The following is a 13,253-nucleotide window of genomic DNA, read 5'->3' on the forward strand; positions in this document are numbered from 1 at the left end:
CGCCGCCGCCGCACGCGCGATCACGACATATATCGGTTGGTGTACCCGCGTCCCTCGCCGCCCTTCGAGCATCCCCTGCCGCACTTCCGGTGCGAATGTCATCCCGCCGTCACGTGGCACCATCTGTACGAGCAGACTTCTACCAATGCCGATCGATTGTGGGGTGAAAGAGGGTGGTTTTCGTTCGGTGACGGAGCGCGCGATAAAGCGTGCTCTCGGGGATAGCGGGAAAGTTACTAGGATACTACGCCGTTCGCGCGGAGGGATTCGAACGTACGGGAACCGCGAATCACTTGTTATCCTGCGCGAGAGGGATTTCCAGACAAACTTTTGGATATCTTACACACCTAATCACACAGAGTCAATATTTTTATAAAAAGTTTCAAATTTCAGGGTTATTTAATTACTTTTTTAATTTTTATTTCTTTAAGCTTTAATTTTATTAGATTTTGTTGCACAAACTACAATTGAACCAAATTAAATAAAGAATCAAGTCAGATGAATAGTTTTACGGCAAAATTTTGCTGAAAGAATCAGGGTGGGTGATTCGTGCAACCTCGAAATCTAGTTTGTTTAGCTCGAATCGAGTTGTTTCAGCCGATCTTTTTTGTAGTGTACCTACAACCACTTGAGGATAATATAAGGGTTGAACACGGAGAAAATCAATTTTGTTAGAACAGCAAATTGTTCGTTAACATAGTAACAGCAAAACAATTTTTTTGGACAGCAGAAAAATTTGTTAAGAATACTAATTGCTATTTGCTGGATGTATGAACAGCAAAATAACTTGGTTATACCAATTAAATTTTATTGCTGTCGCAACGGCATTTTGCTACAACAGCAAAGTTATTCTTTTCGGGTGACAAATCTTTTCCTTACCACTACATTAACAATTTATCGTTCCAGCAAAACTTGTTTTCTTCCATTGTCTTCGACGAATCGTCCGGAAAAACTGAGACACTCTCTCCTGGGAATTAGGAAAGGCTGAAAAAAATGTCACACGATTAACTTGCGCTCCCTCGTAAATCTTTATTAAAATACTTACACGCTTAACTTACACGTATACTACACGGGGCGGTGTATTAAATTAAATAGACTTAGCTCTCTATTACTCGAAAGCGACACGATGCACACGCGGTTTATATTTACGCGTTACGTTCGCGCTGGCGGAACGCGAGCCTCCGTACTTCGATCTCGCTTGGAAAGGGCGCCGGCACATACACTCTCGGGCGTCCTTTTTATATAAGCACGCGCCGGGACGATCGATTTGCCGCCAACGACGCGGAACCCTCCTTGCCGGAAGGGGACAACCCTTCCTTCCACGGTTAATATCACGTGGATATTTTGCCCTTAACCCTCCGAAGCACATGTAATTTCGCAGTGACGTCACCTTGAACAATTCATTATCCAGCCGTGATAAAACAACCCTTCTCTAAACGATAGTGCCCGGAGAACAAATTGATCAAACTTGTGTTTATATGTAAGTACGACGTGTGCTAAGCGAAAAGCGCTTTACCGTTCTGAATCACGACCGGTTTGGGTATTTCAAGCGAAATATCGATATCTTTTACGGCGCAAAAGTGATATTTCCCTATTCTCTGCGATCAGATACGCGCGCAATTAAACGTTTGCAATTTTGGTGGCTTTTATTAATTAGATTCGCGGACACGACCGGATTCTGATTGAGAAAATTCGATTCGAACGACGCGAAAATCAATTTCCAAAAATCAATTTCCAAAAATCAATCTTCACTCAGCGAGATTTCGTTCGTTGGATCGCATGGCCCGTTGTTCAATTTCTTCCACGGCACTTTCGACATCGCTGTGTCGCGCGTTAGTTCCGGTTCTCCCTCATCTCGTGGCGTCCTCCATTTTCGGTTTCGTCATCACGCATCGACCTCTGTAGCAGATCTCCGTCATGTGAGACACCCTGGTGGTGGTCGAAGTTCTCAGAACTTTGCCCAGCATCGCCATCGTCGAATTCTCTCGATCCACGTTGTTTACGACCCGGCCGAGCGACGTGATCGTCTTCTCGGTGGACGTAGCGGTCTTCGTCGTCGTTGTCTCCTCGGATGGCGTGATCGTGTTCACAGTGGAGTCCAGGATCGGTGTGGTGCTGTCGAGAGTCGTCACGCTCTCCTTCGTCGTTGTATCGGTGGTGCTCTGCGCTTCCGGGAGACTCGTCGTGTTCTCTTCGGGGTCGACTCGCTGAGTTGTACGAGCGTCTCGCAAAAACTCGGTGGTCGTAACGGTGTTCGGGGTGCTCTTTTCGATCTCCTTCGAATTTATCTCGCGCACCGAGGCGATATCGTTGAATCTGTAAGAGTTCTCCGCGGGAGTCTCGTTTTTCGCCTCGACTACCTTCGCGACCTGCTCTTCCTCCTCCCCTCGGCTGTCGCCACTCTTCATGCTGTCGAAGATCGCGGCCACGTAGTCCGAGAGGGTCTTAACGCTGCTCTCGCCGTCGTTTCGCGTAGTAAAACCCGGAATGGACGTAGTGGAGTGCTGTTTCAGCGCGGATTGTGACTTGTCGAAGGCCGATGGGTATCTCACCTCGCTCCACTTGGCCCTGTGATTCTTAGGATGCGCCTCGTTCTCCTCGACATTCTCCTCCGGCCTCTTCAACGTCATTACGTGCTCCTTCCCTTTGTCTCGCGCAGTCGGAAGTCCCGTTGTGCTGTCTTCTGTTTCCTTCAACGTTTCCAAGCCAGGGTAGTTCGACGGCAGTTTGTATCTCTGTACAATTATGCCGACGTTCTCCAGGCTATTGCGTTCAATCTTGTCTTCTTGGGAAATCTTTACTCGGTACTCGGTACTCGATTTTTCTTCTGCCGAATCATTCATTTCTTCTTGCGACAACTGGTAGATTTGTTCAGGGGAAAACGATGTCGCTTGATCGGCTTCGTTTTTCGATTCGTCTGAATTTTCACTCGTCGTCGTGGCGCGATCGTTATCAGCGTTTGGTGTCAGCGTCGTGATAATCGGAGTGGGATTCTCCTTTATAGTCGTGGTCTCATCATTATTCGAAGTGTAGATCGTCGTCATCGGCGTTGACATCGTCCAAACGGGGAATTCGGTAGTGACGGACGTGGTATATGTCGGATTAGAGTCTTTATCGTTCTTCAGCATCTCCTCAAGGAAATCTTGTAGCAAGGATTTTTGTGTAGTCGGTGCGGCTGTTGTAGTGGTGATGGTTGTCGCGATCGGCTGAGCGGTGGTGAATTTCGACTCGCGAATCGGATTGTACTTGTATCGATCTTGAACCAAGCTGTTCATCGCGGAGTTGAAGTGTTGCGATTCGGCGGTAACGAAATCGTCCATAGCGGGCCTCACTCGCACGCGGACTCTTCTTCTGCGAGCTCCTCCCTGGAAAAAGAATTTGTTCATTTCTTATTATCTGCTTGTAAAATCTTCCTTCGGAATTAGGTTCTACCGATTTAGCCCAAAGCAGCATCGGATCTTGCAGAATGCGAAATTCATTAAAAGAACGATAGATAAAATGAGCCGATTTTAACCCGAAGTAGCAAAACTGTATGTTTATTTGTAGTTTTTGAGCAGTTGAATCTGATTTTGATCTGGAAAAGATTTTAATTTGTCAGGAAAGTATTAAAATCAGCTTATGAAAACAAATCTAATCACTTTAGGCCACTTTATATAATTGTTTTATTTTCATATATTAGTGTTTTATTGAAAAATGATATTTACTTTTTTAGCGGGAAGGGGATCCGTGACTTTCTTCGCCTCTGCGTCATCGTCCGTCTGCTTCACGATGTTCCTCTCTTTGCCTCTCACCCAATTTCGCATCTCCGACGACGCGTCTTCCTCATTTCGAATCACATTCCGAAGAGTCGTAATCCGCGGGTTCGTTTCAGCCGTCGCGGCGTTTTCCCTGCGTTCTTGCACGTTCATCTTTCGTCCGAAGACGTCAGCGTCCACCATCGCGTCCACATCGTCGGCACTGTCCGCGTGCTTCTGATAATCAGACGAAACGACCATCGTCACGAAAGACACGTCCGGTCCGGCCGTGATAATCTCGGGCGCGTTCTCGTCGTTCCGATCGTCGCGAGTCTTGCCACGGCCTCTCTTCGCGCCGTTGGCTGCGTGGTTCGAGACAAAGCTCGGCTGGAACGATGTCTTGGACAGCTTAGTGGACCACTGGCTTTCGGCACCGTAAATATCGCCCGTGGGGTGCACGCTCTCGTCTTCCGTTGGATTCACAAGACTTGAGTGGCTGTACTTCTTCGACGAGCCGCCGGCCAGTTGAGTCTGATCGTATTTCTCCCGTTGCGACACTTGCTCCGGTAGGTTGTCAAAATTTAGGACAAACTCTTGAGGCGGATACTGCAAGTATACATGAGATACAAGTAATTAATCATATAATATCAAAATCACAACACACATATTTCTCTTCAGTCGCGCGTGTTTACTAAAGAAAAGCATTTACTTACGTTCTCGCCGGTTGTCTCCTCATAAAGCTGAACCGGCCGGTTCGGTACGTATTGCGACGGGTCGAAGTCGTCTTCGTAGAGAGTCTGCTGTCCGGTCTCCGTGACCGTGACGAGCTGCTGCGACGGGATTCGGGGATAGTTCTCGTCCAACGGTAGCTCGTTGTTCGCCTCGATCACGGATTCCGTGGTGGTCGTGATGCGTTTCTTACCCGGTCGGCGAACCCGTCCGCGCACTCTCGTCGTTCTTAACTCCTCCGGTCTCGCTTTCGGCTTCGTCGTGTACACTGTGTCGTCCGGTATCGTCGTCGCGACAGGTACGGCTTCCGTCGTCGTACTCGTCGTCGTAGTCACGAATGTTTTCGTGGCGGGCCGACGACTCGGAGTCTGCTGATATTTCGGTCGATTCTTCAGAACATGAGCGGGACTCGACTCTACCGCCGCCTCGTCATTGGAGATGATGTGCTGTATCTGCGGAAATCGACGGAAAATGATGAATTCGCGTGATATCGGAGACGTTTTCTCACGTATCGCCTACCTCGGACAAAGGAGGTCTGTATGTGATAGGCGCCTGGAATCGGTTGTCCGCCGGGTGCACCGGAATTGGATTCACCGGCTGGAAGCTGGGTGGTCTTATGAATCCGTAATCGATGTCTTCTTCCAACGGGTGCACGCTTGTAGTCGCGACGGTGGTTGTAGTCGTGGGTGTCGTGGTGGCGACCAATCTCTGCTGCTGCGCGGCCTGTATCTTGATGTATTCGTTGCCCTCGGTCTGCACCTGCGACCCGTGACTCTGCGGACGTACGCGCGTTCTCGTTCTCGATCCTTCACGTAGCTTGTGACCTGTGCCGCGGCTGGAATCGTGATTCACGGCGCTGAAACGAACGTACTCGTCTTGGGAACCTCGCGGTCGCGTCTGAATCGCGGAGTCGTGGTGACCGCGACTGCCCAGCCGAGTTCGCACTCGCTGACGTATTATCACCGGCGCCGGGGTGGTCGTGCTAGTCGTAGTGATCTGTAAAGAATCGATCATTGCTATTTGTAGGAAAGAAAAAAACTACTAGGTATTTCGCGGCAAAGTAACTCGAACGTTACAACGTGAAAAATTAAAAATGTTTAGATGGTCGATCAAACGTGTCGTTGGAAAAAATTCATCTATAATGAAAATATCAAGTAAAAAGAATACATTTCAGCACAGTAAAAAAATTTGTGCTAAATTTGCTATATTTCATATGAATTTTTGTATTAATTTAACACTAGATAAATATGTTGAGAAGTAATATAAATATTATACATAATAAAATATATAAAAAATTAACACAAAATCAATATCTATGATATACTAGTCAACACTGAAGTATAAAATATATTATTTTAATATTTACAAGCGTTAAGTGTTATTTTAATCCTTACGCATGTTGAATATTGACTCAATAAAAAAGATTGAGATGATATAAACGCAATATATTAAATTAACATACGGGTATGTTAAAAATTTAATACAAAAATTTTAACAAGGATCAATTTTAGCATAAAATGTTTTATACTGTGAGAGTTACATAAATTTATTTTTTAGATTGTTTAGATCTAAAGAGATATTTTAGATCTAAAGATCTTAGATTTTAATTTTCCTAAAGAGTTATAATAGAATATATAGAGATATTTACTTCAATAAGCGGTGTCTGCGTAGAGGGGATACGCAGTTCATAGTCTTCCTGCTTGTTGTGCTGAAGCGGGACGAAAATCGGCGGGACATTCGGATCGGCCTTCACCGCGGTGCTTTCGATCTTACCGTCTTCGGACTGTAAGATCTGGTCGCGGATAAGATTCTGCCCGTCGGGGTTATAATCTTGAGGCTGAGGTTGCGCTACATTAACTTCGTAAACCGGCGAATATTGTTGTTCCTCGCCAGGTCTTATTTGCGGATCCTCCGTATTCGCTGGATTATAGTTGGCGTCCTCCAACTTGACCTGGTAACGTGGATATTCCTTGGGTCTTTGGGGAATTGCTTGGTCTGGCGACTCCTCGTTCCCAACTTGATAATTGAATCCGTTCACGGGGGTCTTCTCAAGTTGCTCGAAACCGCCATGGAAGGGCGCTTCCTGAGGCCGGGGTTGCGGATAATTCTGACTTCTAGAGTAATCGTCGGACACCAAAGCCGCGCTATGTTGGGCTGTCACTTGACGCAACGGTGGATAGTTTTCGGTTTGCGTGGGTGTCGTCGACAGATAAGTCTCATGAGTGAAATCGCTCACTGTCCCGTGCGACGAGATCTCCTTATGCTGAAGATTGGAGGTCGGTCCGTTCGTCAGCGAGTACGCGTCCGGGGATACATTAACCTGTGAATCGCTTTGCGTGTCGCTCTGCGTCGGATAATTCTCGTAGGCGGCTGCTTGGTGAGTCTGAACATTCGGGTTTCTCTCGTGAATCTAGATGAGTTTGCGAGATATAAGTGAGTGAATAGTGAAAGTTGGCAGTCAATTTTTTTCTTTTTTTTAGTCTCGAGTTTTAATATTTCTAAATTTACAAAATAAAAATAGTGTGTTATTTTAGTTTCGAAATTAAGGGGAATTATTAGCTCAAGTTACATTTAGGATGCATAATTTCCAGCTTTCCTCATATGCATATCTATAAACATAGGCGTATATAAGGGAGATAGAGGAATCACTTGAATATCTCCCCCCCCCCTCTCCCCCATAAATTTTGGCAATAATAATCAATTTTTCTGATTATTATAATTTGAATAAATTTTACAATCAAGTCGAACTATGGTATATTTTCTGGAAAGATAAAAAATTACAAAAGAAGGAAGAATTAGAACTAGCAGAAATTTTAAAAAAAGCTAAGGTTTTCTTTCTAGCTATGAAACATGCCTGACATATTTCCTTGGCTCATAACATAGACGCTTATAAATATTAATTCGAAAATAAATAGAAGTTTTTTTCCGTCACGTGAAATAAACAGATCATATTGTATTGGACCCTCATGATATACAATCAAATATTATAAATATATTCGCACTTAACAGCCGTGCTTGGCTCTTTCTGACCTTTCTCTATTTTAATATTTGATTGTATATCTATTTACTTTCAAATTAATATTTATAAGCATCTATGTTGCGAGGAATACTGTCGAAGCCTCGGTGGCCGAATTTGTAAGGCATCTTGCCCGGCAAGTGAGGAAATCCAGATTTGATCCCTGACTGAGGCACTATTTTTCGTAACATTCTAGGAATCGATTGAAATGCATTAATTAATTAATTTCATAGTGGATATTTAGGGAAAGGGATTTTTAAACGCCAAAAAAGGGAATCAGGATAAAAGGATCGGTTCGACGTGGAAAGAAAATTCTCCGCGTACATTGAAAGTCTGACGGAATCTCGGGGCGTGCGTCATCACTGTCGAGCATATTTATCCTCTCAAATTAAAAATATATTTGTACTTAACAGCCGTGCTTGGCTCTTATTGGCTTTTCTTGATTTCTAAGAATTGAGCGAATTAAAAATTAAGAAGTATTAAGAAAATTCATTGGAGACTCTTGAAGACTGACTTTAATGTGAGTATGCTAAGAAGTTTCATGTGAAAACAAATTTTCCTCCCTCCTGACTGAAATCTTGATTGAAATTTTGACTGAAATCCTGGGTACACCCAAGTCTACGGAATAAATGAGAAGAATTAAAATGTCATTATTATACCGTAGATTGAGAACTCGTTCTATCTCGACTCCTGTACTTGTGTGTCCTAGACGTTGGTCTCTTATGTTCTGCCGTCTTATATTTCTGCGTGGTTTCCGGTATTTTCGCTTTCATCGGTTCGTAAGAGGATTCGTGATAATCCTCTGTAGTGGTCGAGAATCTCGATTTTGATCTGTTATATGGTCTACGAGGTCTATCCGTGTGCGTGCTCGTTCTGTTAGTAGACGCAGGAGTGGTTCTGGCTCTCGTAGGTACGATTCTGCTTCTATACGTGATTAAACGTATTTTTCCGATACATTAACATCACGCTGACATTTAAAATGATAAAATTTTACATGACAACATTTAGCATGGTAAAATCGGAAAATTATTATCAATATCCTATAATCCTCAGGTATTGGTGTCGGATAATAAAATACTTTCACGTCTTTTAGCATATTGTGACACCTATTACCTCGAGTATAAAATATAAAAATGATTGAATTGCTAATGACTATATTCATTTTGAATATTTTTACAAGGAAGAATACTGAATAAATAATCTTCTGCACACACACACATACACAATTATTACACGGAAAAGGCAGAAGATTAAATGTTTCGAAATAAAGTAATAAAATCGTGAAGAAGGTGCCGAGTAATTATAGAATCAATTACAACACACAATCGCGTTCTATTCCACTCACCTGCCTCGTGACCTGTAAGTCGTGGAGCTCACGCGAGTGGTCGTCGTCGTTAACGGTGTCGTAGTGGTCGTCGGTGGCGGCGTCGAAGTGACGGGGAGATTTCCCTCTTGCTTGTCCAACAAGGAGTTCACCAGGCCGGGCAGGTGCGGTGATATCGGTGGTAATTCCACCGGTAAATTGTATTGTGCAGATCCAACGGGCGCTCTGACGTCATTAACATCGTACGCCTCAGCCAAGTTAGCCTGAGGACGATACTGTTCGGCGGTGTTGTATTTCTGCGGCTCCCTTTGCTCGGCGAGCTCTTGATTGATGAGCGCCAATTGAGCCGCCAAGTCTTGCTCTTTCGTGGCGGGATCGTGCGAACCTACAGTTCTGTCTTGGAAATTAGGTGCGTTGGAGTAAAATACCTCCTGCCTAAAACTGGCCGTAGTATCAATCTTGGGTGACTGAGTGGTCGGTTTGGATTCCTCCTCATAGTATTGCTTCGTCCTCGGCTTCGTCTTCGTTGTAGACTGTTCGCTGTAATATGACGAACCGGCCACGGAAGTTGGCTTGTTGTCATAATACTGTCTAAACCTGAACCTCGACCCCGAAGCTGGTGTCGAATAACTGGACTCATACTTAGGACCGCTGGATTCCGGACTGTAACTCTGAGTAGTCGGTGACTCATAAGACGCAGTGGTTGCGACGGAACCGGCGATTTGGTCAGCGTCGCTGTAAGAATTCGGTTCGATCAATGGCGTCGGGCTGGGGTTCGGTTCAATTGGCAATGGTTCCGGGGATGTTTCCGATAACGTGTTGACGACGACAGAGCCGATATGCGGCGCCGGGAAGGGGATCTTGGAATAACCCGCGGGCGGATCGAAGCTCAACGGAGCTACGAAGAAAGGTAGCTTATCCACTTTGCGCTCAACCCTGTTGTGGTCGATCGACGACAAGTAGGGGAGGTCGAACTTGGCATATCCGTAAGGGGGATCCAAATTGGACGGACCAACGAAGACGCGTGGTGTGTTGGGACCGACGTTGTCCAACACGGCGATGGTCTTCGCGTCCCTTAAGATCCTCAGAACGTCGGTGACCTTGATTGTTTCCAGATTGGACGTGGAACTGCCCATATAAACCGACAGAGGAGGCTGATTGGGAGACGGAGTGGTCGTGGACTCGGGATAATTGGGTTGTTCTTGGTATTGGTTGACTCGCTGACGTTGTCTACCGCGAATCCTCTTGGGTCTCGTGCCGTCTGCGAGTTGTTGGCGACGCGCTTGTTCCTGCTCCTCGCGTTGCTTCGCCTCCTCCTCGCGGCGTTTCTCCTCTTTGGCGCGGAGCTCGGCGAGTCGCCGTCGTTCGAGCTCCTCTTGCCTCTGCTTCTCTCTGGCCTCGCGAATTCGCTCCAATTCTCGTTGCCTCGCCATCTCTTCCAGCTTCTCCAATTCCTTTCGCTTCTTCTCGGCTTCCTTTTGCCTCAGCAACTCTTGCTCCCTCTGAAGGGCCTCCTGCTGCAGTCGCGTTTTCCGCTCGAGGACCTTCTGCTCCTCGTTCAATCTGGCGAACTCTTTCACGCGCTCCTCCTTTAAGAATTGCGCCTTCTCTTCGTGTTCCTGCTGAATCTGCTGCAGCACCTGCCGCGCGAAGGCTTCTTGATCGGCCGAGAGCGGAGCTTGCTCTACGCCGTCTTGATTCTCGCGCTGCTGCTGCTGCTGCTGATGATGATGATGAAGGTGATACGGCTTTCTTCCGCGACCTCTTTTCGGCTGCTGACCCCTTTGCGCCAGCGTCTCCGCCGGAACGTACACCAGCTGCACCTGCGAGATGATCGCGCGGTCGTGAGGACTCGCGGTTCTCAACGCTTTTAATTCGAGAGATTTCATGCTGCTCGAGTTGAATCGATTAACATCCAGAATTCATTAAAACGTAATGTAACGCTATATATAATAGCAAACTCGACTGACGAACCCGACTAATTCATCGTCTTCCTGTCTTGTTTAGCCGACGCACGAATCTTTTATTCTGTGCACGCTCTAATTATTTTCAATCTAACGATAGCGATACCGGCGTAGAAATTAAACGGTAACACTTGATAAAAGATCATAACGAAGCAATTTTATTATACTAACCTCCTCTTCCTCATCCCCGCCGCCTTCGATCAGAGGAAGTTGCGACAGTTCCGGATTCGATTGTATCTTCGGACGTTTCGCCCCGGGTCTTTGGCCACCCTGTTTCGTCCCATAGCTGTGCGGACCTTCTCGCGGGTCCTCCGCGTTCACGTTTTCGCCGTGTTGCAGCACGATCTGACCTTGAACCGGCAAGGCTGACAGTTCTCGATTAGCTTCTAGGTTCTGATCATAATGACTCGGCACCTGTCCGGGTCTGTGAGGCAAAAAGCTTTGTGAAGGATATATGGGGGGAAGCGCCTGCGAGGAGGGCTGTGGCGGAACTAAAAGTTCGGATGTCGTTTGCAAATTGCCCAATGAGCTCGGTAACAGCCCTTGCTTCTCGTCTTCGGTGCTACTGAAGCCGCTCGGTAGGAACGTCTGAGACTGAAAACGAAAGCGAGGTCGACTTGTAGGACTGAACGTAAAGAAGGTCGCAGGTCACGCGGGAGATCCGTCACGGAAGCAATGAGATTGAGATCTTAAGCATCTTCGAAAATTTCTCTTGTAACAAATTCCGCCTTTGTATATATGATAGAACATTGTGAAAAAATATCAGCCGAAATAACTCGAATCGAGTACACACATTTGCTATCATAGTCGCACATATGTGACATATGTTATGTTAATTTTCAATTTATCTATTTAATACATTTTACGTGTCGATAAGTGCAAACGCCAACCACTCCAATTTTCCGGCAAAATTTTGGTATTCTTTTCATTGTTTGTTTGTGTAAAACAAGTTGTTTAATATTCAACGTTAATTAATTAACTAATCAGAGTTATCTCAACCGAGATCAGAGTGCGATCGATCTGCCTTACCTGAAGAACTTGTTGCTGAGCTTTGAGCTGTTGCTGCAGTAATAGCAGCTTCTGAATGCTCTCCTGCGTCTTCTGCAACTGTATCAACTGGTCCTGATATTGTTGCTGAAGAACAGGCGGTAACGAGAGCGACTGAATCGGATTCGGAAGATGCGCGCCGCTAGGCAGCAGGCCAGCGTTGCCCTGCGACACGTGACCGGAAGCGGCCCGCGGGTTCGTCAACGGGATCCACTCACTGTTGGATACCTGTCGTGACCATCGTTCAGCTGTGCTTCCGTCGAATCCGCCTAACAACATCAACACGACGAGAATCGTGGTCGGAGTAAAGCACCTCCGCACAATCTAAAAGCAACAATATCGATTAATCGATCGCGGGCCGCCAAGCAGAATGATAACAACACGCGTATGCTATGTACGTTTGTCGTCGGCATAACATTGCTTCGATTGACCGCGGTTCCTTTGTGCATCAGGGAACAGGATATAAAATGTATTCAAGGACAAGAAGCGCAAAACGCGGTAATGCTTCGTAGGAAAAAGCTAACAAGAAAGCAAACCGCAATCTCACCGCGTCTGCGACGGCGCGACGCGAATAAATAAGCGTGCTACGAATATTTATCGTAGACCGAGACGAGTCAATCGTGAGTCCGGTTTTACGGCTTTTAATGGAATTGGCGGTTTTTCGCTAGGATAAACCGATGACTCTATTATCTTCCGTATCTCCGACAGGGAGTAACATCATCGCCGTCGACGCCCCATCGACGTTTCTTAAGTCTGTCCGCAAAAACTGCAGGCACGAAGATATTCGGACAATTATTCGTTTTCTCATAGCGCGGCGAGTTATCATTTCGCTATTTCCGTGAGCACTGAAATATTTGCAGGCAGTGTCGATGACACGGCGTTCCGGTGAATGTAGTCGGCCTTCCAGTCGCCGGGAAATGTGGACACGTGATTACTCGTAACTGTTTAATCCATTTCACCTCCGAGCGAATGCATCGATAAGAGCGCGACAATTCCGCAGTAGCCGTTTCAGCCCGTACATTCATTGAAATTTCCGTAAGAGATAACGATCTTGGTGGTAGTGGAACATGGAGAAAATATTGTGAAAATTATCACAAAAATCTGTAACGCTGAATAATTCCGAAATTATAACTGAAATCGTTATGTGCGTTGTTGCCTTTAATGATGTGTGCAATGAAATACACCACTAAAAATTGCAACACACATTATAAATTCAATTATAATTCCGATGTGGTCCAGCATTACAAATTTTTGTCGTCATTTTTAATACAATATTTTTTTCGAAATTTTTCGCAGAAACTTTTTCCGGTAGAGAAAGAGAGAGAGAGAAAGGGAGAGAACAAAATTAGTTATTACGCGGGATATATGTCCTGGAAAATTTGGGAAATTGAATTTTGGTACTCTATTTCATTGAATAATTCCAAACCGTTTTACTCGGA

General features: G+C 45.7%; 1 protein-coding gene across 1 annotated transcript; it reads right to left on the reverse strand.

Annotated features, from left to right (window-relative positions):
• Nucleotides 1-1,027: 1,027 nt before the first annotated feature.
• Nucleotides 1,028-12,263, reverse strand: LOC106750537. Its single transcript, XM_014630944.1, has 10 exons — nucleotides 12,213-12,263; nucleotides 11,797-12,138; nucleotides 10,939-11,361; nucleotides 8,825-10,626; nucleotides 8,139-8,403; nucleotides 6,112-6,873; nucleotides 4,983-5,459; nucleotides 4,448-4,915; nucleotides 3,705-4,340; nucleotides 1,028-3,365 (listed from the first exon to the last, which is right to left on the reverse strand). The coding sequence occupies exons 1-10, from the start codon at nucleotides 12,261-12,263 to the stop codon at nucleotides 1,851-1,853; spliced, it is 6,741 nt and encodes a 2,246-aa protein (XP_014486430.1). The 3' UTR covers nucleotides 1,028-1,850.
• Nucleotides 12,264-13,253: the final 990 nt, after the last annotated feature.

The sequence above is a fragment of the Dinoponera quadriceps genome, unplaced genomic scaffold (assembly GCF_001313825.1).
Source record: "Dinoponera quadriceps isolate SergipeBrazil2010 unplaced genomic scaffold, ASM131382v1 scaffold6016, whole genome shotgun sequence".
Classification (NCBI taxonomy): Eukaryota; Metazoa; Arthropoda; class Insecta; order Hymenoptera; family Formicidae; genus Dinoponera; species Dinoponera quadriceps.